Raw genomic sequence first — 24,561 nt, forward strand, 5'->3', positions numbered from 1 at the left:
GCGAGGTCCTTAGAGAGGGGCGTGGCTCGACAACTTCAGCTCCCGACTGGACCAATCCCGACCCCGGAGGCCAGAGCTGTTTCTACCTGGGCCCAGGTGCGGTCCGCTCTGCATCTCCCGGTGGCTCGAGTTCAGGATGGACTGTACGCAGGAGGCCTCGGGAGGAGGCCAAGCCGAGGCTGGCTTCCCAAAGGAGCCCTTGGAAAGCCAGATCCCCGGGCCAGCTCAGCCGCACGTCCCCGCGGAGGCGCAACAGCCTGAGAGTCCCGAAAGCAGCCCGAGCCTGGCCCGGGTCGTGAAGGAGGCAGCGGGCGCGGGCCCGGACCTTCCAGATGAGAAGAAGCTGCCTCCCCCTCGCCCCGGGCTCCTGAGGGTACCGCCACTCAGCCTGGGTTACGGGGCCTTCCGCCGCCTGGGGTCAGCCAGCCGCGAGCCGCCGTCGCCTGGCCCCTCCTCGGCCGAAGAGCCCCGGGAGGGCGAAGCAACTGGATGCGAGTTGGTGCCCTGGTCCACCCCTGGTGAGCAAGCGCCCGGCCCTTGGGCGCCCATGGAACTGCAGGTGGACGTGCGCGTGAAGCCCGTGGGCGCGGCCACCGGCAGTCGCGCGCCCTCGCCCGCGCCCTCCACGCGCTTCCTCACGGTGCCGGTACCGGAGTCCCCGGCCTTCTCCCGCCGCTCTTGCACCCTGCAGCGAGCTCCGTCTCCGGGCGTCACCTTAGGCCGCTGCTCGCCGCTGGCTGCTACCCAGACCGAGCGTGACCACCACGTGGAGCGCCAGGACAGCCAGGCCGAAGGGCGCCCGGGCTCTCCAACGTGTCGCTGCCGCTGCCAGGAGCAAGGACTGGGAAAGGAGGACGCGGCGCTGCTGCAGCGTGCTGGGATGGACGGTAAAAAACTACCCCGGGCGATCACACTCATAGGTAAGTGCTCACTGGCGCCAGGAGTCGGCGCTGCCGGGTCGGGGTAGGTGAGGCGCGCGCGCACCAGAACACTGCAGTGGAGGGACTGGTGCCCCCGAAGGCTGTCCTGATGCCGCGACCCCATCTGGTCTCTCTGCCTTCGAGTTAATAACTTTTGGTCTACCTAAATGTAATTCAAAGTGTTTGCGATAAAAGAATAAAACCACTACCCCTCCCCACCCACAAAGAACTTTCGCATTCCTTCTGAGTGTGCGCATCATCTTCCAGGAGAGGTATAAAGAATTCCGAATGAGGGGAAGTGATGCAGGATCACGTGGCGGTGGTGGCCAGGGCAGGAACACAGGCTCCAGCCGGATCAGAGCCCACAACCCTGCCATGGACGGACCTTTCCAAGGTCCGGGCTCCTTCCTCTCCGTTATATTGCGGAGCGTGGGCCTCCACTTATCCATTCAGCACATACTAAGTGGAGACCACGAGTATATGCTAGGGTGTATATGCCTGTGTGTTTTTGTTTATGGAGGTGTGGAGCGCTTGGCACAAAAATGGGGAGAGCCCAGAAATGATGTAAACAACCCTGGATAAGGAACCGGTCGGGGAGTGGTTGGTGAACTTGGCCGGGCCAAGCTTGCTGAAGTAGTTATCTTGAGGACTTGAGATGGGAAGGGCTCCTTCTAGGGCCAGATCTGCAGGAACAGAAGCCAGGAGGGGTTAGAGCCCTGCCCAGCAGGCAACCTGCCTGAAGCACCAGAGACGTGATATGGAAAGGTAGGAGGAGGCAGGAGATGTGATATGGAAAGATAGGTGGAGTCAGGCACCAAATCCCAAGGGGTTCCCCGGTCTCAAATATGAGGAGGGTTCCAGACTTGGTTCACTCCGGAACTTTTGCAGCCTTTGGTCTGAGCACATTTTCTACATGATGGACTATTAGTTTTCTGTTACTATTGTAACACATTTCCACACACTTAGTGACTTTAAAGGATACATGCTTATTTGCTTACACTTGAACCTGGGAAGTCTGATGCAGTCAAGATGCTGGCAGTGGCGCGGCCATGTTCCTTTCTGGGGGCTCCAGGGGAGATTTCCTTTCCTTGCTTTTTACAGTTTCTAGGGGCCAGCCTGTCCTTAGCTCATGGCCCTCTCTGTATTCAAATTCAGCAGTGTTAGGCCGAATCCTTCTCCGGTTGCCACCTCTCTGACTCTCACATTCTTCTGCCTCCCTCTTCGTGTATAAGGACCCTTGTGATCACATTGGGCTCACCCAGATGATCCAACACAATCTCCCTTTCTCAAGGTTGGCTGATGAGCGACCTTGATTTCCCTTTGTCGTGTAACCCTAAGTATTCACAGGTTCCAGGGATTAGGACATGGACATCTTTGGGAAGACAGTATTGTGTCTACAATGATATCAGTCTATACTTTCTTTCAGATTCTTAAAAAAAAGCCATGACTAGGAAGGGTAGCCTGAGAGGGAAGAGCCAGTGAGGCAAGGTGACATGGTCTTGTTTTTTGTTCTAGAAAAAGGGCTCTGACAGGGTTAGGGATGTACAAGGCCCTGGGTTCCATACCCAGTTATCCACACCCCTCCCAACACACACACACACAGAGAGAGAGAAAGTGAGCTCTGATAGCGTTGTGGAGGAAGGCTGGGGCAGGGATGAGATTGGGTGGGGCACTTAGAAGGCAATAGCAGTGGTTCAACTGGAGATGATGAGGCTTGATCTATGGCAGAGGCAAGAGGGAGAGCTCATGAGGCAGAATTCATGGGCTGGACCCGTGATCAGATGAAGGTAAGCTTACCGGGTGAGTGGAGATGTCAGCCCTGTTTCTGACTTGGGTAACTGGGTAATGGATTGTGTATCCATCCACAGTGGAGAACACCAGAAGAGGTGTTGTTGGAGAAATAAATGAGAAAATGGCTTCGGGACCTCCCAATAGAGGTGTCATTTAAAGGAAGAGGAAAAGGAGCTGGCCACCGAGACAGGGGCGTGGGGGGCTGTAGAAGGGAAATCAGGAGACACAGAGAAAAGGGGGAGTTTACGGAAAGTGTGGCCAGTGGTGTCAAGTGTGCACTGAGGCTTCAGGGAAGAGGCAGTTCTGGGGCTGATTAGGGAAAGTTACCAGAAACAGTGATCACTTGACGTCACCAGAGGGTATGAAGCAGAGTGGGTGGCAGGCTCAGATGCCAGGCAGAACCTATTGCCAGGTGGATGCCATCCTTGGTGCTTTGGTTTTGTTTTCTGGGAAATGGGGAGTTAAAGAACTGAGGCTTGGTGTGCAGGATTCTTCTCGGATGAGGAGCTCTGCTGAGTGGTCTCTGCCTGTGGGACCAGGCTGGTCACCTCAACAAGAAGGGAAAACGTAGGTGACTTACCCAAGCCAGCATGATGATGCCCCAACCCAGCTGCTGCTCATTTCCTCGTGAACTTAGAGGAAAGAGTCACCCTTGAGAGCGTCGGGGATGTCACTACTTGGTCTCATCCCTCGCTTATATGGGTAGGTGTCCCCAAAGAACTGTACAGGTGTAAGTAGAGGCACCATACACAGTGTTCTGATTGGCGGCTCCCAGCCTGCAGGCATCAGGCAGGAGAGAGGAGAGTTTGCAAAGCTTAAAAGTGAAGAAAGGGCTGGGGCTAGGGCTCAGTGGCAGAGCGCTTGCCTAACACGTGTGAGGCACTGGCTGGATTCTCAGCACTGCTTATAAATAAATGAATATAATAAAGGTTCATCAACATGTAAAAAAATATTTTTTTAAAAAAAGCGAAAAAAGAGCTAGATTTTTCAGATGAAGAATATTCTTCCTTCTTGGTTTGGAGTCACCTTCTATGATCCGGAGGCCAGCTTAGGTGTCCCTGTCACATACTTTCATTGTCCTTGCGCTTCCCAACAGCAGCATTCTTCACTCAGCTTAAGGTTGCCTCCTTGTAAATGTCCCTGCCGCGGGGGCAGGGAAGGTGGCAGACACCCTGGATCCCCACTCCTGGCACCGGGGTCTGCTGCGAGCCTCAGTCCATGGAGGAACTTCTTAGTCCCTAGCTCTCTGGAGAAAGAGGAGAGGGAGTCTGATCTCAGTGGCTGTCGTGGGTTGGCACACCAAGGTTTGGAGGAGGACGTGAAGGCCCCCTCTCAGGAGTCCCCGTCCAGGCAAAGGGAAAACATTCAGAGAGCAAAAGCACAGGCAGCCTGGAGTAGCCTCGAGGGGTAGGGACTGTCGGGAGCAGAGGCAGCAGGGATGAGGGGTCTTCTAGAGAAGAGAGCAGCACAGGAACTCAGTGGTGATGGAGGTAGGAAGCAAGAACTTGCTCTGTCTTCAGTGCCTGGAGGAAAGCGAGACAGGAAGACCTTGATGTCCCCAGGTGGAGAGAGGCAGAAGTTTACCCAACGTCCATGACACAAAAGCAGGCATCTCACTGCCATGAGCCCCTGGGGCCCCTTAGTATTTGGAAGTTTGTATAATTTTTTTAAAGATGGCCCCCAGCTGGGCCTGGTGGCTCACACCTGTAATCCCAGTGACTTGTGAGGCTGATACAGGAGGATCGAAAGTTCGAGACCAGCCTTAGCAACTTAGCAAGACCCTGTGTCAAAATGAAAAATAAAAAGGGCTGGAGATATGGCTCAGTGGTCAAGCACCCCTGGGTTCAATCCCCAGTACCAAAAAAAGAAGAAAAGAAAAGCAACGAAGATGGCCCCAAACTGAATAAACTTGAGGTTCCATAAGACCCGGATCCCCCAGTCTAGGTATTTTACTAGGTGGAAGTGCTTGTTGTAGTCAAAACATAGGAGATGCAGGTAGGAACAGTGGGAAAGGATGCAGAGGTGTTAGTTCTGAATTGACAAGGAAATCAAGATCAATTGGAAACTAGAGAATGGCCTGGGGGAAGGTGCCAGAGAGCAAGAGGCACACATGGTTACAGTCATATTATTACTATCCTCTCATAGGAATGTCCCTTGGCCATCGGGAAGTGTTGGCTGGAAGCAAACAATTAGATTTAAAACCAAGAAGTTCCAGGATTAGAGGGGGGGGGGGAAAAAAAACAGTTCAAGAGCTTTTATCTTCATCTGTGTTTTCAGTTTTTTTTGCAAAGAGGGTAATTTTTGTTACTTTGTGATTAAGAGTTTCTTTCTGAAGAGGGTGGGGACTACCCTTTGGCTCTGCAGGGGGCAGCTTGGAATGAAGTATGTAGCAGTAATTCACTTGCAGGTCAGCATGGGAAAACAAAGAAGAAGAAGAAGCAGAGCAAGCAAAGCAGCAGCAGAAAAAAAGTCCTTTATTGTGTACAAGCAATCTTTTTATAGTATTGTGAACAAAAAAGGCAGCCTTCCAACTTCAATAAATCAGGTCTTTCAGCTAATTAAACATAGCACATAGAAGTTTTACTTTCTAATCAGAAGTGACCCGCTTCTCATGGCTAATCTACTCTCGGCCTGGAGTATGCTGAGCTCTGCTCTTTGTTTAGAACAGATAAAAAAAATTTTCTCAGCGCCCTCCTAGCCCACTTGGCAGAATATCCCGTTTGCAGGCAAGTTCTCCCAAGGTCAGCAGACAGCTCGTTTTCAAGCATGTCTGTTGTTACCTATCTAAACCTTGAAGAAGCCTCTCGTTTGCGAGCAGACTCTCCCAGGGACAGCAAACATCTCGTTTTCAAGCATGTCCGCTGTTACTTATCTATACCTTGACAGACTATCCCGTTTGCAGGCAGACTCCATCAAGGACAGTAATAGTAACACAGTCACATCTGATTCTCTACAAAGTAGGTCCTCCTTCCTGGTGTGGGAGGCTGAATTTCTTTACATCTTTGTTTCCTACAAAGGTCAGAGCTAAATGTAGTGTTCAGCCACAATAATTATTACCTAGGTGATGGGTAGATTTATTTTCCTTGTCTTCTCCAAGCTTTTTAGTTCTGCTTTTATTATTTTAAGACTCCCTTTTTGTATGTAGCTTTTATACCAAGCATTTCCAGATTCTTCCTTGTTTAGGTAAGAGCTTTATTGAGATATAATTCATATGCCATAAAATTCACCAATCTGAAGTTCAATAGTTTGTAGTATATTCTCAAAATTGTGCAACTATCACCACTGTCGATTTTAGAACATTTTCATCATCCCCCAAAAAACTGTACCCTTCAGCCATCACCCCATACACCAGCCACCAATCTTTTTATCTGAACCTTCTGTCTGGAACATATCAATGGACTCATATAGTATGTATTATTTGGTATCTGGATTATTTCCCTTAATGTTTTCAAGGTTTATCCATGTTGTAGCAAGTATAAGTTCTTGATTTCTTTTTAGGGCTGAATAATATTCTATGATATGGCATACCATGTCTTTTTTATCCATTGATATATTGATGGAAATGTGGGTTAAATCCCATAAAGAAGCAAATTGTATGTGTAGCTTTTTGTTGTTTTAAATGCAGGACTAAAGGTGTGGCTCAGTGGTAGAGTGCATATTTAGCATGCTTAAGGCTCTGGGTTCAATTTCCAGCATAAAAAAGGGAGAAAAAAATCCCTTGGGTGCAGTGGTACACACCTATAATCCCAGTGGCTGTAGTAGGAGGATCTCAGATTCAAAGCCATCCTCAGCAATTTAATGTGACCCTGTCTCAAAATAAAAGGGCTGAGGGTGTAGCTCAGTGGTTAAGCCCTCCCTGGGTTCAATCTCCAGTACAAAAAAGAAACAAGGTTGCAGGTGGATGTTAAATTTTCACATATCAACATAATACACTTCCTTTTCTGATTTTTGAAGCAGGTATTTTTTTCCAAAGCAAATGAAAACATATAGGGATTTCAAAGTGCTTCTGTCTGTAAAGATGAATAATGATTTATTAAATATCTTGGAAACGTGTCCATCTCTGTGTAGGTATGTGTACATGTGGGAATGAAACATGCTAATACACATGTGGTGTTGTTCTGATGCAGTTAGTCTTTTCAAAATGGTAAAATACCACTGCAGAATTACCTCCGCTCTTTCCAGGCTTTGGGAAGTGTGATGGTTGCTGGTCCTCCTTGCCGAGGTTTGAGTGACTCCTGGGGCCCTTGCAGCAGAGGCTCTGGGAGAGGAGACTGCTCTTCTTGCTTGATGTCAAGCTGTGTCCTCAGAGAGATCAAATTCAGGAATGCTCAGTTGGGGTGTGAACCTCCAGATCCGGGGCTGTGATGAAGTGTTTGCAATCATGCCTCTTTTCTTGTACTCTGCAAGTTCCCTGCGCTGGCTTCCCCAGTTACTCCTTTAACAGGGCGAGGCCTGGCACTAGGAAGCATGCTGTTCCTCTGCTGCTCCGCGCCGTTGCCTGCTCTCCCCACCTGGTGTGCCCTCCATTCCTGCAGCCCTGCCCCAGCCCTCTGATCCGCTTGTCCTGGAGCCGCAGGCCCTATGTGCTGAGACCATAGGATTTGGGTGAACTCCAGCCAGCGGAGCCCTTGTTCCTCTCAGCGGGCAGTGTGCCCTGGGTACCTGTTAGGCCCACTAGGTGTAGGGCTTTGCATCTTTCTCCCAAATGACCTAGCTTGAATTTGGGCCCAGGAGGCCATGACACTGGTGCAAGGAGTTGGCAGGGTTCTGGGTGGGCCTTGTCTGGGTGGTCTCTTGTCACATCTCCCTTCTGCCTGTCCCCACCCCCAGGGCTACCCATGTACATGAAGTCTCTGCGCTGGGCCCTGGCAGTCATGGCTGTGCTCCTGGCAGTCTCCACGGTGACCATTGTGGCCTTGGCCTCTAGAGCAGGTACGGTGTCCCTGCTCCCCTCTGCTCCTCCACCGGGGCGGCCTCCAGCCCTTATAATTAGGATGAGATGTCCCACGGGGGGTGGGCGGGGTGTAGCATGAAGACATGGGCTTGTTGAGCAGAGATAAGAAAAATATTCTGTCTTCTCACTGGACACGGCTTGTACCCTGCTGAGTCCATCTGGGGAGACTGTGTGCCTTCTTGGTCCTGGCTCACCTCCCCTTGCCAGCCCAGGGTTTACCAGCTCCAGCCCCTAGACTCTCCCCTCTGTCAAGGTCATGGCCAGGTCTTCTCAGTGTACACATTTTAATTCTTTATAGTTACCCCAGGACTCACCAGGGTCTCTGTGCTTGCAGGAGCCAGGTGCCGGCCATGCCCTCAGGACTGGATATGGTCCAGGGAGCACTGTTACTACCTCTCTTCAGAAGCACAGGACTGGGAGGCCAGCCAGGCGTTCTGCTTGGCCCACCATGCTACCCTGCCCCTGCTGAGCCACACCCAGGTGAGACAGGTGACCAGAAGAGGAATGTGCATGTCATCCAAGATCCCAGAATCCTAGCACTGGAAAGAATCTCTAGATGGGGTCCTTCTACATCCTAGAAGTCACCAAGAGCCACAGGAATAGGAATGTTTGCAGGGGACCAAACATCAGGTCTCCAAGGGCTTCATCTAGGAGCTGGGATATCCCCAACCACCCTGCCTGTCAGTCCCAAAGTTACCAGTGTGCTCGGGAGCCAGGCCTGGTGGTAGAGACGCACCTGTCCTCTCTGGGAGGTGGTATGGAAAATAAAGTGCAATTTAACAGGTGTACTAGTCAGGTATACCTAGAATAGGGCTCAGTAACAAATCACCCCCAAACTCTTCAATTTCAACAACTTCTAACAACAAGCATTTATTTCTTTTTTAAATATTTTTTTTTAGTTGTCGATGGATCTTTTTTATTTATTTATATGCAATGCTGAGAATCGAACCCAGTGCCTCACACATGCTAGGCAAGCGCTCTACCACTGAGCTACCACCCCAGCCCAGCATTTATTTCTGGATGGCTGGTCAGTGGATGGTCCTTCAAATGTTCCTGTTTTTATGGTGTTCTCTTCCTGTTTCATGGATGCAATATCTTGTCTTCTTGTGGATCTTTTTTTTTTTTTTTTTTGGTACCAGGGCACTTAACCACCAAGTCACATCCTCAGCGCTTTTTGATATTTTGTTCAGAGACAGGGTCTTGCTGAGTTGTTTATGGGACACAACAGGCTCTCAGGGGTCCCCACAGCTGCAGGCTAAACGGCTCATCTTCCCTAAGAACTGACTGTCCCCAGAGTTAGAAAAAAGGAGAAAATTCAGTGCTGCCTGTGCCATTCAGCTCACTCCCCTGTGGCTTGACGGCAGGCGTTTTGCAGGGTGCGGGGAGGGAGGAGCCACGTTAACAGTGACACTGAATGGAAGCCACGTCTGGATTTTCAGAAAGATTAAACCGTGCATAGATACTCATCTTAGAATTAAGGAAATTCAGTCAGGCGCAGTGGTGCACGCCTGTAATCCCCACAGCTTAGGACGCTGAGGCAGGAGGATCTAGAGTTCAAAGCCAGCCGCAGCAACAGCGAGGCACTAAGCAACTCAGTGAGACCCTGTCTCTAAATAAAAATATAAAATAGGGCTGGGATGTGGCTCAGTGGTTGAGGGACCCTGAGTTCAATCCCTGGTACAAAAAAAAAAAAAAAACTAAGAAAATTCAGTAGTCTGGAATATTTGAATCTTCTCTGTGCACACTATGTAGTGAGCTATAAAGACAGAACGTGAAGGGTGGTGGCTGCCAGGAGCAGGGGAGAAAGCAGACAGAAACTCGGTGTTTCATGGGTACAGAGTTTCGCTTTAGGAAGGTAAGAAAGTTCTGGAGGTGAACGGTGGGGATGGCTGCACAGTCATGTGATTGCACTTAATGCCACTAGACTGTACATTTAAACAGGATTAAAATGGAGGCCAGGAGAGGGCCCCAGTGGTAGACTGTGTGTAGCATGCACATGCCCCTGGGTACAATCTCCAGCACCACACACACGCACACAGGGTTAAAGTGGTAACTTTCAAGCCGGCACCGTGGCACATGCCTGTAATCCCAGCATTTGGGAGGCCCAGACAGGAGGATCACGAGTTCAAAGCCAGTGAACTAAGCAACTCAGTGAGACCCTGTCTTTTTAAATAAAATACAAAATAGGGCTGGCATGTGGCTCAGTGTTAGAGTGCCCCTGAATTAAATCCCGGGTACAAAAAAAAAAAAAAAAAAGGTAGCTTTCTTATTATGTGGCATATTTCATTACAAAAATTTAAAAAAGAAATATAAGATAGCATTGCAAATGATTCATCTTCATTTTAGGATGTAAATCATCAGATTTCAAGTCCATTCTGCCCTTTACCACTTTACCCCTCTGTCCACATTCGTGGTAAAATTTGGAGAAGCTGCAGCCTAAGGCCTTGGAAGCCCGGGATCTGCCCGACCTTCGTGAGAGTGCACTTCTTTAAGCCATCAATCACTCACTGGTTCCTGGAATTTATTTTTAACTCCGGACAATGCCTTTCCTGCACCATAACCTCTGCTAACAATGAAAACTGGACTCCGAACTGCAAGGAATAGAGTTGGAGTGGAGTGGGCGGGGACAGCTCCTGTCAACGGGAGGCAAAATGAGGAGGAGCAGGAGAACCAGATGGCTCTGGACTTGGACAAAAAACAAGCCCGTATCCCACATGGGTGACCCTAAACTTCAAACCAGGTCACATTTGTTGGCAGTGAGGACAAGGTTTTACCCATCACACCACAGGGACAGATTTAGATTTCATGGCTGCAAGGGCATTTAATGAGTATGTACTGTGTGCCATTAGATTTACATGTTCAGCCTCATAATGCAGCCTCCCCGGGTTCACGGAGGACCTTGCTGCTCCGAAAAGCTGGATGCCTTGACACATGACTTACACGTCACGGGACTGCATTTGAGGATGGGGTGTCCTGGTACCAGAGTTCTCCGCACAGTGATGGCCCCAGTCTGAGCGTGGGACAGGCATCAGCCAAGCCCTGATGTGCCTTCCCAGAGGGACACTGTGGGTGGCTGAAGGTGGCAGGTCTGTGACCAGGCAGGGAGAAGCTTTGGGACTGCTTAGCCCCAACTCACACCACAGTACCCTTCTTACCCTCCCCAGGGTTCCCTCCCACAGCCCAGCCCGTGGAGTCCAGCAGAGGAGGAGCCTGCTGCTGGGTTTCACCTGGTCTGACCACTCATTGCTCTTGGTCACTCGTGGTCACACGTGGTCTTTGGGGTTGAAGGTCAAGGTTAGAGCCTGGAAGCTGCTGTTGGCTCCTCTCCTGGCTGATAACCCGCTGGTGCTGGCCCTAGGGGGCAGAAGATGGCTCTGCACTGACCCCTGCGGGGCCCATAGTGGTCCAGCCTGAACCTGTGGCCTCTACTGATTGTTGGCAGTTTTGCTGAGCTGGCCTACTGTGTGCTGGGTCTCAGGGTACAACAAGTCCCCCGCTCTCACCAAGCTCAAGTGAGCAAGCCCTTAAAAAGCAGCAGCTCTATTCTGTGAAGGTTATAGGAGGCCGTGGGAGGGAGGATCACCCAGTCACCTTGGAGGGATCAGCCTGGTGTCCTTGTAGGAAGTCATCTTGACCCTGAGACCTGAAGGGTAGGTGAGGCGCATCCAGAGTACAACTGTGGACAACTCAGGTGCTTAAATTAAGTTACACTAGGCCACCTCTAGTCCCTGTCAATGTGAATTTATGCCTCTTGACTTTGCCATCAGCGATATGTATTTGTTGGTATGATCTGATTTATTTATTCATTCATTCATTGACTTACTTTGGGCACTGGGGATTGAACCCAGGAACACTTTACCACTGAGCAACATCCTCAGCCCTTATTATTTTTTTATTTTGAGGCAGGGTCTTGCCAAGTTGCTGAGGCTGGCTTTGAACTTGCAATTCTACCTCAGCTTCCCGACTCACTGAGATGACAGATGCGTGCGACGGCACCTGGCTACTTACTGTTTTTTTGCTTTGTTTTTTTAACAGTGCTAGAGATGGAAACCAGGGCCACCCCGCATGCTAGGGAAGTGCTCTGTGACTGAGCCACACCCTTGGCCCCTGCTTTCCACCCCCCCCCCCACCAACTAAGCATGATCTCATGTTATCAGTTTAGCACTGTAATTTTCCATCATGTTGATATCTCATAATCTGCCTAGTTGTTTCCTGATTTCTGGGCACTTGAGTCGTTCTTTTTTTTCTCTTTGGTCTAAACAGCACTGTGTTGTCTTTGAATAAGTTCTCTGTCTCCCTTTTTACTCTTGGTTTACTCTTCAAAGTGGAGTCACCCATCTGAGGTACAGGATGGCACTGCTGCTCGGGTTACATGGCACCAAATCATGTCCCAGAAGGAAAACTGGTGTGGGCTGTACCATCATCACTGCCCCCACCCCCAAGTCCTCACCCTGGGACGAACTTTTTTTCTCAGTTAGAAAAACTCATATTCATTTTCTAGAACAAACATCTTTTTTTTTTTTTTGCTTTAATTCACTGTTTAATATGACAACAAACTTAAGGTAAAAAGAAAACTTCATCTCTAGTAACGCTAACACACTGATTTTGGTTTTTGTCATTCTTTGGGTGACTATGTCATGCACACATTTTTTTATTGTTATAGTCATGCCACAGTTTTGATTCTTTTTTTTTTTTTTTTTTTTGCTTTCTGAAAATTTTTCAGGGCTGGGGATAGAACCCAGGGTGCCCTACCACTGAATTATATCCCCAGCCCTTTTTATTGTTTATTATGATCTTGCTAAATTGCTGAGGCTGGCCTCTAATTTGCAATCCTCCTGCTTCAGCCTCCCAAAGACCCTGGAATTACAGGCCTGAGCCACTGTGTCCAGCTGACTCAGCTTTTTCATTTCATGAGCTATACTGCTTTTCTCATGTGGCTCCTTGGCCTTTGTACGCACCTTTGTGTTAAGTGACCACTACTGCCTTGAACCCGTGCAAGGTACTTGCAGCAATCTGCTCCCCGGCCTCCGGTCCTGCTTAGTCAATCGCCAGCCAGAGCCTCAGCCCCGCCAGGCTTTTGCGGTTACCAGGACGTGCTTCAGGGCCTCCCATCCTGACGCAGGTCCTCTCTGAGCAGTTTTGTGCCCATGCTCCTTGCCGAGTGGTGGCTGTGGTTCTCACCCCCTGGAGGGCTGCGACGGGATGGCCCTCATACCCAGCAACCCCAGGCACCCGGTTCCGCTCCGATCATTACCATAATCTCTGCAAGGGATTGACCTGGCTCTCTTCTGCAGAAGCGCCCTGGTAGGCCACGCCCACGTCCAAAGAAGAGTGACAGTGTGCTTTCCTCCCCAGGACTTCCTGAGCAGACACCAGATCACCAAACGCTCCTGGGTGGGGGCCCGGCGAGGCCCCCAGGGCTGGCACTGGACCGATGGGGCCCCCTTGCCAACCCAGCTGTGAGTGACCGCGGGCTTCCTCCCCCTCTGCCGTTGGGGGTCTTCCCATGCCCCAGCCTGCGGTGCCACTAGGGAGACCCCCCATGCCCAGGACCCTGGCATCAGTTTTGTCCCTTTTTCCCCACCCCTCCTGTGGGTCCCCCAGCGCGTTCACCCAAGCAGGACCGTCACTGCCATCTCACAGACAGGAGGTCTACAGCCAGAGCCATTCGGTGTTCACCAGTGCCACACAGCTGACCAACAGGGGACATCCTTGTGTCCTTTCCAGACAGCCCCCTGCCTCTGTGCAGTGACCTACACAGTATCTGGGTCCATGGAGGGACTGGGCCCGCAGCTGGGTGGGCCCATGCCAGCCAGGAGGCCTGACGTCCTGAGCGTCTCCCGCTTTCCCCTCTCGCCCTTCCCAGACTTCCAGAGGAGGGTGGGGACAACCCAGATCTCAGTTGCGGGGTCCTGGAGGAAGGCCGGCTCCTGGCTCTAGACTGCAGCTCTCCCAGACCCTGGATCTGTGCCAAGGAGACCAAGTGATTTGGGTTTCACCTTGCCCAGCCTGTTGGGGGCCAAGGTGAGATGGGGGCAGCCTCTTCACCAACCCCAGGGACTGGGACTTCCAATGCACAGTGGCCCCATCTGAAGGGAAGATTGCTTGGGCCTCAGGTCAAATGCCAATTTGGGTCTCCAGCTTCTGGTGCTGATATGTTCCATCACTTGGGGACGGTTTCTAGCATGTCTGGTCCTCAGTTTACCCTTCATTAACATGGACTTTTCCCTTCTCTCCCTGACCAGCTTCATCCTACCACCCACTCTTCCAGACCCAGAGGAAGGAGCCAATCAACAACCACAGATGATTCCAGTCTGGGTTCCCTCTTGATCCCACTGACATGAGTCTTGCAAGTGTTGTGGCAAAGGGACTTGGCAGGGACTTTGGCATCATTGCTCAGGTTCCATTTCCAGGCAGCTGATGTACACTGACACAGGTGACCAGCCTGTGACAGTGCCATAGGAACATAAGTGGGCGGGCCTGGAGGAGGGCAGGGGAGCTTTCCTTCCCCACCCTGCAAGCTGGAGAGGCTGGTGGACAGTAAGCATCTGCTTGGAGGTCTAGCACGTGGGGCTGGCGGGGTCCCCAGCTAGCCACTGCCCCAGGTTGGGAGGAAGCAATGGGCCTCCTGGGTAAGTAAGGCCAAGAGAGCTCCCCAGCTTGGTAGGCGGACATTGCTGAGAAGTATGTTGAGGAAAGAACACGGAGAAATGTGGGCAGGTTGGGGACAGCTCTTCCAAGCTGTAGGGGACAACCACCTTGAAGACATGTTAGGGTTCAGTGAAGGCCTTTGGGCCAGTGGGAGAGCGAGAGGCTGGGCTGGAAGAGTGTGTAGTCTTGCAAGTCTGTCTACACCTCCCCAAACCACTGGAGTCTTAGTGCCACACGTGTGTGACGTGATCATGCTGTGCAAACCAGCAGTTTCTGCTTGAAGTCAGACCACGCAGGCAGAAAAGCCTTTCTTGAGCATTTGAACCAGTAACTGCTAGGGGCTGTCTGGGAGAAAGAGATGGACAGTCTTGAATGGGTGGAACCTCCCACCACTCTAGGGCAGTAACAACAAAAAGTGAGGTGGAAATTTCCCATTTGCTTGGGAAATTCTGGCAGCTCACTCAGTCAGAAAGAGGAAAGTTTAAAATAAAACCCAGTTCTGTGGGCTCCAAAGGCCACACTTCTGCTTCTCCAACACACTGTGGAGAAAACCAGGATGTCAGTGGCCACCAAGGGGGAGGAGATCCTGAGCTATCTAACACTCAGGATCACCCACTGCTTCTGTTATTTTTTGCTATAGGTGGCATTGGCTCAAGCCCTTGGATGGCTAAAAGTTCCAAAGTAACCACTCACTTGGCTTAAAGCATTACGCTGCCTCCTAGCGGGAGTCTTGGCACTTCTGCATATGTACCTCCTGCACGCAGCTGCTTGGGCTTCCTCATGCAATGGCAGCTCTAAGAAGACCTGTTCCCCAAGATGGGACAGAATGAGCTAGATCTCCTGAGGGCAGCAGTGGAAGTTTCTCAGGGTCCCATGTGCCATATTTTATTGGCCTAAATAAGAAACAAGGCCAGCCAACTTCAAGCAGTAGAGAAATGGACTCCAACTCTTGAAGAACTTTTGGCCTTACCTACCATCCTCTGGTATAAAAACAGAGCCTTGACTTGCTTTTTTTTTTTTTTTTTATCAGAAAGAATTTCCTCGCCCAAGTGTGTGGTATTTTTTCAATCTGGGTCTGTCATGGTTTGTTCTGTGTCTTGCTCCAAAATAAAAACTGTTCTGTGGCACTTTTGAGTCCAACCAGATAATTATTAATGTGCAGCTTTGCTTACAGAAAAGAAAAACCCCTTAAATATAAATGTACACACATGACACACACGCACACATGCACATTACAAACCCAAGGCAAGCTTCATGCTTTAATGGAAAACAGAATTATTTCCATTAGAAAAAGTAAAGACATTGACCATGGTCACTACTGTTTAATATTGTCCCAAGGATAAAAGTCAAGGCAGTTAGAAGGTAGAGTGAAATTTGAGCACCAATTGGAAAGTGTAAAGTGACCATTATTTGCAGGTGGCATGATTATCTGGAAAACTCAACACTATCAGAAAATAAGGACCAACAAGATAAATTAGGTTGTTGGGTCCAAAACTAATGCAAAGAAGTCATGGTAGTTCGCCTCACCTGCTTTTTCCTGTATGAATAGTATGTTACAAATATCCCTAATATATGGTGATAAAGCAAATCACAAATTTCCCTGGTGAGGACTTTTCCAGGGGTGCATGAGAAGGGTCTAGGAACCTTGATTAGTAGTGATTACATGAGTACATACAGTTATCAAAACTCGTCAGACAATGAAATGGGGTTGCGGCTCAGTGGTAGATGCTTGCCTAGCATGTGTGAGGCACTAGGTTCAATTCTTAGCACCGCATATAAATAAATAAGGTCTACTGACAACTAAAAAATATAAAAAGAAAAAAAACATCAGACTAAACTCAAAATGCATGTATTTTATATGTAATTTGTACTTCAAATAGGTTGATTTTAAAGCATATTGATAATAGAACTTCACTATAATTGTTTTTTCATACTTTTATGTTTATTTTATACTTTAAAAAATGTAATTCTGAAAAAAAATCTTAAAAATATAATTCTGGCTGGATGCAGTGGTGCACACTTGTAATCCCAGCAGCTTGGGAGGCTGAGATAGGAGGATCGTGGGTTCAAAGCCATCCTCAGCAACAGCAGGGTGGTAAGGAACTCAGTGAGACCCTGTCTCTAAATAAAATGCAAAATAGGGCTGGGGATGTGGCTCAGTGGTTGAGTGTCCCTGAGTTCAATCCCCAGTAGGCCTCCCCTAAACTATATATATAATTCCGCACCAAGCATGGTATTGCTTGCCTGTAATCCCAGCAACTCCAGAGGCTGAGGCAGGAGGATTACAAGTTTGAGGCCAGCCTCAAACTTGAGACCCTGACTCAGAATTCAAAAATTTTAAAATGGAATACAGATGTAGTCCAGTGGTAAAGCACCCCTAGATTCAATCCTCAGGACCACTAAGTGAATGAATAAGTAAATAATTCTAAAAAGGAATCTATGGTGCTGAAAAGGTCAAAAAAACTATGGCAGTTGTGATGGATCTTTTTTCCTATGCATGTCTTCTATGTCTCCTACCTTTTCATTTCTTATATTTATCTCTGATACATTCTGAGTATTTTCCTCAGATTTATTTATATGTGGTGCTGAGAATCAAACCCAGTGCCTCACACATGCTAGGCAAGCGCTCTACCACTGAGCTACAACCCCAGCCCTAATTTTTTATTTTCAATTTTGAGACAGGGTCTCACTAAGTTGCTCAAGTCAGCCTTGAACTTGTAATCCTCCTGCTTCAGCCTCCCAAGTAGTTGGAATTACGGGCGTGCACCACCACACTTGGCTGTGAGCTCAACTTTAGAGTGTTCTTACCATTCCATATGGATTTCTAGCCCAGTGGGTTATGAGAACACCCCTTCAGTGCAGGTTTGCATTGATTTACACTAAGGACTCCATGGATATCAGCAAGTCCAGGGCAATTTTGATGTTGATTTCTCAGGTTGGAAGTTTTGGGACCATGAAGTTCATCCAAGTTCCAATCCCCTGCCAAAGGAGACCCAGCCCTGGGGCGTCATATCAGTGGAAACTCTTCTATCCAAGCAGGGGTCAAGAAGCTTCCTCATGGGGGCTGGGGATGTGGCTCAAGCGGTAGCGCGCTCGCCTGGCATGAGTGTGGCCCGGGTTCGATCCTCAGCACCACATACAAACAAAGATGTTGTGTCCGCTGAAAACTATAAAAAAATAAGCTTCCTCGTCATCATCCTCGTGGGTGCCATTTTCTAGTCCCAACTTTCCCTGAGGAACACCCCTCAAAGTTCTGGGTTTAAATGGACTAATCTTGCGTTGGCCCAAGACTACAGCTCCCCTAATTCACTAAAGCTAGTGTTTCACCTGGTGAGGGTGCAAAAGAAAAAAAAAAGAAACCATTTCCTGTGCTTCCTTGTCTGATTTTCAGTGTTCTCCCCTTATTTCAGGGAGTTCTCTTTTGTATGAGCAAAGCTGCAAATGTTCAGGGAAGTTTAATTTTATCAGATATCTTTTCAGCATCTCTGAAAGTGATCATGTCCTTTTTCTTTTTTGATCTTTTAATACAATGGATTATAATGAAAGAGTTCCTAAAATTAAATCTTCCTTTAATTTCTGGAATAAATCTCTCTTGATTATGCTATTTAATCTGCCAAAATTTCATGGTAAAGTTTTGCTAAAATATTTTAAATGTATTTGATCTTAAGTTTTCTCTTTCTAATGCTCCTCTGTTAAAGTTTGATTGTAATATTATGCCAAATTCACTTGATAGAATCTAGGACTTCTTTTTTTTTTCTAAGATCTGGAGTGGTTTAAATGCCACTAGAATTTGTCAGGTCAAGCAGGGAAACGTGTGTCCCCAGGGTTATGGCAAAGAACTGAGGACCAACTTGAAGAGCCTTATGCTGACTGTAGACTATTCCTTTTTGAATTTTGCTGGCTGTCTCTCCCTGTTGAGATGACCCACATTCTCCCTTGAATGTATTATCTACTGTCTAAATAAACCTCTGTCTATGCCTTTAAAAAATGATTAATTAACTTTTGCTTTTAAAAAAATCCTTTTCTCCTATCCTGGTCTGTTGTGATTTAGAGAGATGGATTCTCCAAGTGGACTCAATTTGATCATAATAAAGGGAAGCAGGTGGGTCAGAGATAAGAGGAGGACAATTGCTAGCACAAGCAGAGAATGAAGGATACCTGAAGGTGTCATGCTTGTGACTTTGACAACAAAAGAAAGGACCACCGCTAAGGAATACAGCTTCTAGAGGCTGGAGAGGATGAAAAACAGGTTCTTTGCTGCAGCCTTCACACAGTGCTGCCAACACCTTGATCATAACTTGGGAAAACTGACTTTGGACTTTCTGGTGTCCCCAACAGTAAATTGTGTGTGTGTGTGTGTTTTAGTTTTTTTTTTTTTTTAAAGGGAGAGTGAGAGAGGGAGAGAGAGAGAATTTTTTAGTTATCAGCAGACACAACATCTTTGTTTGTATGTGGTGCTGAGGATCGAACCCGGGCCGCATGCATGCCAGGCGAGCGCACTACCGCTCAAGCCACATCCCCAGCCGCGTGTGTGTTTAAGCCACTACATTTACACTCTTTTGTTACAGCAGCAACAGGACACCATTCAACTGAATCACAATTTTTAGAAGAATTTTTATAACTAGTTATCAATACAACTGGCTTCCTTTTTAATCCTACGTAATTTGCTTTATGCATTTTGAAGTATTGTTTTAAGAGGGAATCTACAGACTTCACCAGACAACTGCCAAATGCATTGGTGAACTAAAAAAGTATTTAGAACCTTTTTTTAATCTACATTTGTCCCCTTATGATTTGTTTTGCCCCATGGAACCCAAAGCTATAGTTACTGCATGGATGGGAGAGTTCCCACAAGGGACTGCCCCCAGATGGGGCCTGCTGCGGTTGCAAAGCAGGAAGCCCTGCAGGCCAGGGCAGCTGGAGGGAGTATGTGTTGGGGGAACTTACAGAGTGTCCCCCTGAGGTCAGCATGAGAAGGGCGTCCGTCCTACCTACATATGCATGTCTCCTGGGGTAGGGGAGGGAGGGAGTTCCAGGAGGGTGTAAGACACTGGGCTCAGGGTCAGTTGGGTTTTTTTGGTGTTTAGACAACAACCTGAAGTCCTGTTACCAGTGCCTGGGAAATCCAAGGCCCAGGCTAGGGCTCAGGCCTGCAGGAGAGATGCAGCCAACCAGGTCACAGAGCTGTCAAGGCGCTCCACGTTTTTTGGGTTAGGACACAGAAAATGAGGACAGGGAAACTGGAGGAAGGCCCACAGTCCCCCCCTCTGACTGGCTCTTATGACCTCATACTCCCACTGAGGTGGCCATATCAGGGCTTAGGCGGCCAGGCCAAGATGGCGAGTGAGGAGGTCGGGGCAGGGCCAGAACAGAGGAGCATGCAGAGGGTCTTCTGATGACATCAGCTTCCTGCTTGACATTTCTGTACTCGTGCTCCTAAGTGGGGAATCCAGTAGAAAAACCAAACCAGACACACGGACACGGGGGCACCAATCAATAACAGTGAGGAGAACGTGGACAGGGGCGGAGATAGGAAAGGAGGAAGTTCCAGCAATCATAAAAAGAACAGGCTCAAACTCCCCCCACGGATTCCGGGCTCTGGGGCCTCTCCTCTTCAGAGAAGCCTATCTCTGTACCTCTAACTCTTCAATAAATCTACTTCTTGCTTGCTGTATCTATGTCCTGTTCAATTTTTATTTTATTTGTGGTGCTGGGGATTGAACCCCTGGCTGTGCGCATGCGAGGCAAGCACTCCACCAACTGAGCTGTATCCCCGGCCTCTCCTTTCTTCAATTCTTTGCTGATCAGAGACAAGGAACCCGGCACCCCTAGACAGTAACATCACCCCAGCCACGATGTTTCCTGAACCTCTGGAAAGGGCGGACTTGCGGCAGTCTGGAGCCCTAACTTGATGGAACACTGCAAGGAAAGCCATAGCCCTGTGAGCACGTGCACGTGATAAGACCCCAAAGGACGCTGGGGTGCGTAGCTCAGAGGAGGAGAGCAGCGCGCTCGAGGCACTGGGTTGTTTCCAGCACCAAAAACCCAAACAAATTAATTAAAATAAAAACAGAGCCGCAATTCCTACAAGGCATACTAGTAGAACTTTCCACCAAGGACCCTCCCCAACCATGATTTTACTGTAGGCCACAGGCGTCGTGGCCCATGTGATCAGTGAGATGTAAATGCTCCTACAAATGAAGGAGGGGTTGACTGACTACTGACTGTCGCTTCTTTGGGATACACCCACCCTGTAGGCCTCAGAGGGCCCCGGTGTCTCGGTGTCTCTTGCTCGGCTGTCACCTCTGCCCAGCTCCTTTGTGGTGGCTTTTCCTGTGTTCAAGGCTCCAAACTGCACTCCACTGGGTCAAAGCTGCAGAGGCGAATATTCGAGAGGCTTCTGCCTTCTATGTGATGTCAATAGAGCCTTCTGGATGCCCAAGGACTTTGTGAGTGACCCCTCTAAGACAGCCCTACTCCCCCACACCCCTTGATGGCTCACTGAGGGCCACAGGGGTGGCTCCGAGATCCTGTGGTGCCCCTTGGGGAAGCACCATCCAAGCCACCCAAGGGGAAGCCAGGCCCAAGGTAGCCCACACAGTCAGTGGGTTACAGTTGGGACAACCTAACACATCCCTGGCCTGCAAGCCCAGTGTGACAAACCCATAATGTGCCCTGGTCTTGGCCTTGGGCAGCTGGAAGGGTGCCTAGGTCTCTCGGTGTCTCTTTAGTGTGGATATGTTATTCCCAATGCCTCTGCAGGCAGGGGAGAGTGGGCCACTCCAAGTCATTCCACTTGCTAGTGTGACCCCCCATTGGCCTAATGTGACATTCTTTATTTTTAGGCAGTAATGGGAGTTAAACCCAGGGTACTTCTCCACTGAGCTACTCCCCAGTCTTTTTCTTTTCTTTTTCTTTTTCGAGACGGGAACCTGCAAAATTACTGAGGCTGGTCTCAAACTCCTGATCTGCCTGCATCAGCCTCTCGAGTCACTAGGATCACAGGTGTGCACCACCATGTTCAGTGGATATGATACGCTTCAGAAAAGTTCTGGCTTTGTGGCTATCTCCCGGAAGGACATTTTTTTTTTTTTTTGTACCTAGGATTAAACCCAGGGGCATTTAACCACCGAGTCACATCCCCAGCCGTTGTTTGTATTTTATTTATTTATTTTTTTATTTTATTTTATTTTTTTTTAAAGAGAGAGTGAGAGAGAGGAGAGAGAGAGAGAGAATTTTTAATATTTATTTTTTTTTTAGTTCTCGGCGGACACAACATCTTTGTTGGTATGCGGTGCTGAGGATCGAACCCGGGCCGCACGCATGCCAGGCGAGCGCGCTACCGATTGAGCCACATCCCCAGCCCCTGTTTGTATTTTATTTACAGACAGGGTCTCTCTGAGTTGCTTAGGGCATTGCAAAGTTGCTGAGGCTGGCTTTGAATTCATGATCTTCCTGCCCCAGCCACCCGAGCTCCACAGCTGTGCACACCGTGCCTGGCCTTGCAGGACATGATCGGGAAAAAAAACATCGCATCCACAGCTGCTCAGTGTCACATCCCAATCACGCAGATTTGTGTGTGTGAGGTCACAGGTGTCTGAGGTGCCTGCTCCCATGGGCTGTTCCCTTTCCCAGGTTTGCACAAGATCCAGTTGTTGCCGTGGAGTCCCTCCTTGGCTGCTCAAGGGCATAAGACCACTCCACTCACTCATCAGTGAGTAGCCCAGCCTATGGGTTTGTGTGCTGGGCTCAGGCCAGGTAGACATTCTCCAGGGACAGCCACGCACTACCAGGATGACACAGCCAGCCCAGAAGGAGGCAGCCCAAGCTCACAGTGGAGAGACAAAGTGAAACACAATGGGAGGGCGGGGGTGTGGCTCGGCAGGCACTTGCTTGGCAGGAACAAGGTCCCAGTTTAACCCCAAACTTTGCACAAATGAATGAAGAAAAAAGAAAGAGAAGAAACACTTTGGGGCTAATATACACGCTCTATGGTGTCAACCGATCCTAGCCCCCAGCACTTCTGCATGACCTCAGCGGTCCTGGGAGTCTTCCAGGGAGGCTACATAGGCCTTTGCCCCCAGCGTGGGAGGGATTGTAGATGCCACCATTGGTAGTGCTGGTGAGATCTACCCTTCTAGTGCCATGGCAGTGCCCAACAGTCTGGGGGCACTGCCTGCTCCAGGTCCTTCCTTGGAAAAAAGAGTGGCGGCCAGGTGCAGAGCCCTGGTGGTCCCCAATCTGAGGGGAGGGAGGATGCCAATCCAGCCCAACAGAACCCCTTTCAGCGTGCCTGTCCAAACACTGTGGGACAAAGGGAACACCAAATCAGGGTGCTCTCTATGGAACTGAGTCTAGGCTTAAGGCCATGTCTGATGGTTTGCACAGTCACATGGCCTGCAAGGCTCTTTTTGCCTCTACCAGATGGTCATAGGCTGACTTTGCTCCCATAAAGAGGGTCCTCATTCAAGGATCTGCGGCATCCATTAAAACCACAGCCCAGGGGCTGGGGATGTGGCTCATGCTGCGGCCCGGGTTCGATCCTCAGCACCACATACCAACAAAGATGTTGTGTCCGCTGAGAACTAAAAAATAATAAATATTAAAAAATTCTCTCTCTCTCTCTCTCTCTCTCTCTCTCTCCTCTCTCACTCTCTCTTAAAAAAAAAAAAAAAAAACCCACAGCCCAGGCTGGGGGCAGAGCTCAGTAGTAGAGCATGTACTTGGCCTACCTGGAGCTCTGGGTTGGATCCCCAGCAAGAAAAACAAAACAAAAAAAAAAAAACACAACTCAATTTCAAAGTGAGGGGAGTCCTGTCAAAATTTAACTTGGCTTGGTGCAGTGGTGCACGCCTGTAATCCCAGGGGCTCAGGAGGCTGAGGCAGGAGGATCGCGAGCTCAAAGCCAGCCTTAGCAATTTAGCAAGGCCTTAAGCAACTTAGCGGGACTCTCTCAAAAAATAAAAGGGGCTGGGGATGTGGCTCAGTGATAAAGTACCCCTGGATTCAATCCTTAGTGATATATATATATATATATATATATATATATATATATATATATATATATAAATTTGTTCCTTAAGAGGCCATGTTTCAAGAAGTCCTTCTCCACGTGAGTTGTAGGGCAAATGACATTGCCATGAATTCCCTCTTTTTCTGCCTGGTCTTGGATTAGGGAGGCTGTGCAACATGGTCCTTGATCCCTGGGACTGGCTCTGGATGGTCAAGACCTGGCTTTCAGACAGCAGAAGCTTGCCCGAGGCCCCCCAGTGTCTGTGCCCGCGAGTGCATATCCTCAGCGCCCCCCCCACCCCTCCCCGTTGCAATAAAAGCACTTCACCATGGGTCAATGGCCCGCTTCTCTGTCTCCAGTGTTTTCAGCAATTGTTGAGGCTAAGCCTGGCAACAGACAGGGCAATGTTGTGTTGCCCTGCTATTTCTTGTTTTGATACTGTAAGCTACATCCCAGAAATTGCTGAGGGTCTCACTGATTTGCTAGAGTCAGCCTTGAACTTGGAATCTTCCTGTCCCAGCCTCCCGAGTCACTAGGATGACAGGCATGTGCCACTGTGCCAGGCTGGATCTGATCTCTTCTATACAATTTATATTGTTTTTGCTTTATGAGTTTATCTAAGACTTAATAGTGGAATTTAATCCATTTTTACTTAAGGATAAGAGAAAATGTCTGGTTATAGCTCTGACTACACATTTTATATTCTAAATACTCTGCTAGTTGGTCTGTTTGTTTTGAGGGCATATGTCTTCTAGTTTGGGAGTTTATGTCACTGTAGTAGAGATTCCTTTTATATTGTAGTAGAATCTGCTCAGGCTGCTCTAACAAAATGCCACAGATGGGGTGGCTGAAACAACAAAAATGTACTTTCTCACAATTCCAGAGGCTGGGAGTTCAAGATAAGGATGCCATTATGATCGGTTCCTGGTGACAGCCCTCTTTTGAGATTACTGTCCTCTTGCTCTGTCCTCACATGGAGAAAGCAAGCTCCCCGGTACCTCTTCTTATTAGGGCGCCAATCCCACGATGAGAGCCCACCATCATGACCTAAATACCTGCAGGGGTCCCATCTTCAAAAACCATCCCCCGGGTGGGTGGGTAGGAATTCAACAGATGAATTTTGGGGAGAACACAATTCAGTCTATAGCATACCTATTTACATGGTACAGAGAGAACATTCTGAATTTTCTTTTTGTAGTTGTACATAGACAGGATGCCTTTCTTCCTTTTAT

The 24,561-nt window shown here is 48.8% G+C and overlaps 1 protein-coding gene across 2 annotated transcripts; it reads left to right on the plus strand.

Moving 5' to 3' along the window:
• Positions 1–121: 121 nt before the first annotated feature.
• On the plus strand, positions 122–15,384 carry Klrg2 (killer cell lectin like receptor G2). 2 transcript variants are annotated; one of them, XM_026405416.2, is made up of 6 exons: positions 122–920; positions 7,542–7,643; positions 8,000–8,145; positions 13,021–13,124; positions 13,532–13,689; positions 13,911–13,990. In XM_026405416.2, exons 1-5 carry the CDS (start codon positions 137–139, stop codon positions 13,650–13,652), a joined length of 1,257 nt encoding a protein of 418 aa, XP_026261201.1. In that variant the 5' UTR covers positions 122–136; the 3' UTR covers positions 13,653–13,689; positions 13,911–13,990. The 2 variants fall into 2 exon arrangements, with proteins under 2 accessions (XP_026261201.1, XP_077652059.1); XM_077795933.1 differs by lacking the exon at positions 13,532–13,689 and having other exon boundaries at positions 13,911–15,384.
• The last annotated feature ends 9,177 nt before the right edge of the window (positions 15,385–24,561 follow it).

The sequence above is a fragment of the Urocitellus parryii genome, chromosome 3 (genome assembly GCF_045843805.1).
Source record: "Urocitellus parryii isolate mUroPar1 chromosome 3, mUroPar1.hap1, whole genome shotgun sequence".
Taxonomy (NCBI): Eukaryota; Metazoa; Chordata; class Mammalia; order Rodentia; family Sciuridae; genus Urocitellus; species Urocitellus parryii.

What these genes read in the sequence shown, in the direction of transcription:
- Klrg2 (XM_026405416.2), top strand. Translation starts at nt 137, where the DNA reads ATGGACTGTACGCAGGAGGCCTCGGGAGGAGGCCAAGCCGAGGCTGGC. An exon ending in CCGGGCGATCACACTCATAG is followed by an intron (nt 921 to 7,541) that starts GTAAGTGCTCAC and finishes CCCCACCCCCAG; the next exon opens with GGCTACCCATGTACATGAAG. An exon ending in GGCCTTGGCCTCTAGAGCAG is followed by an intron (nt 7,644 to 7,999) that starts GTACGGTGTCCC and finishes CTGTGCTTGCAG; the next exon opens with GAGCCAGGTGCCGGCCATGC.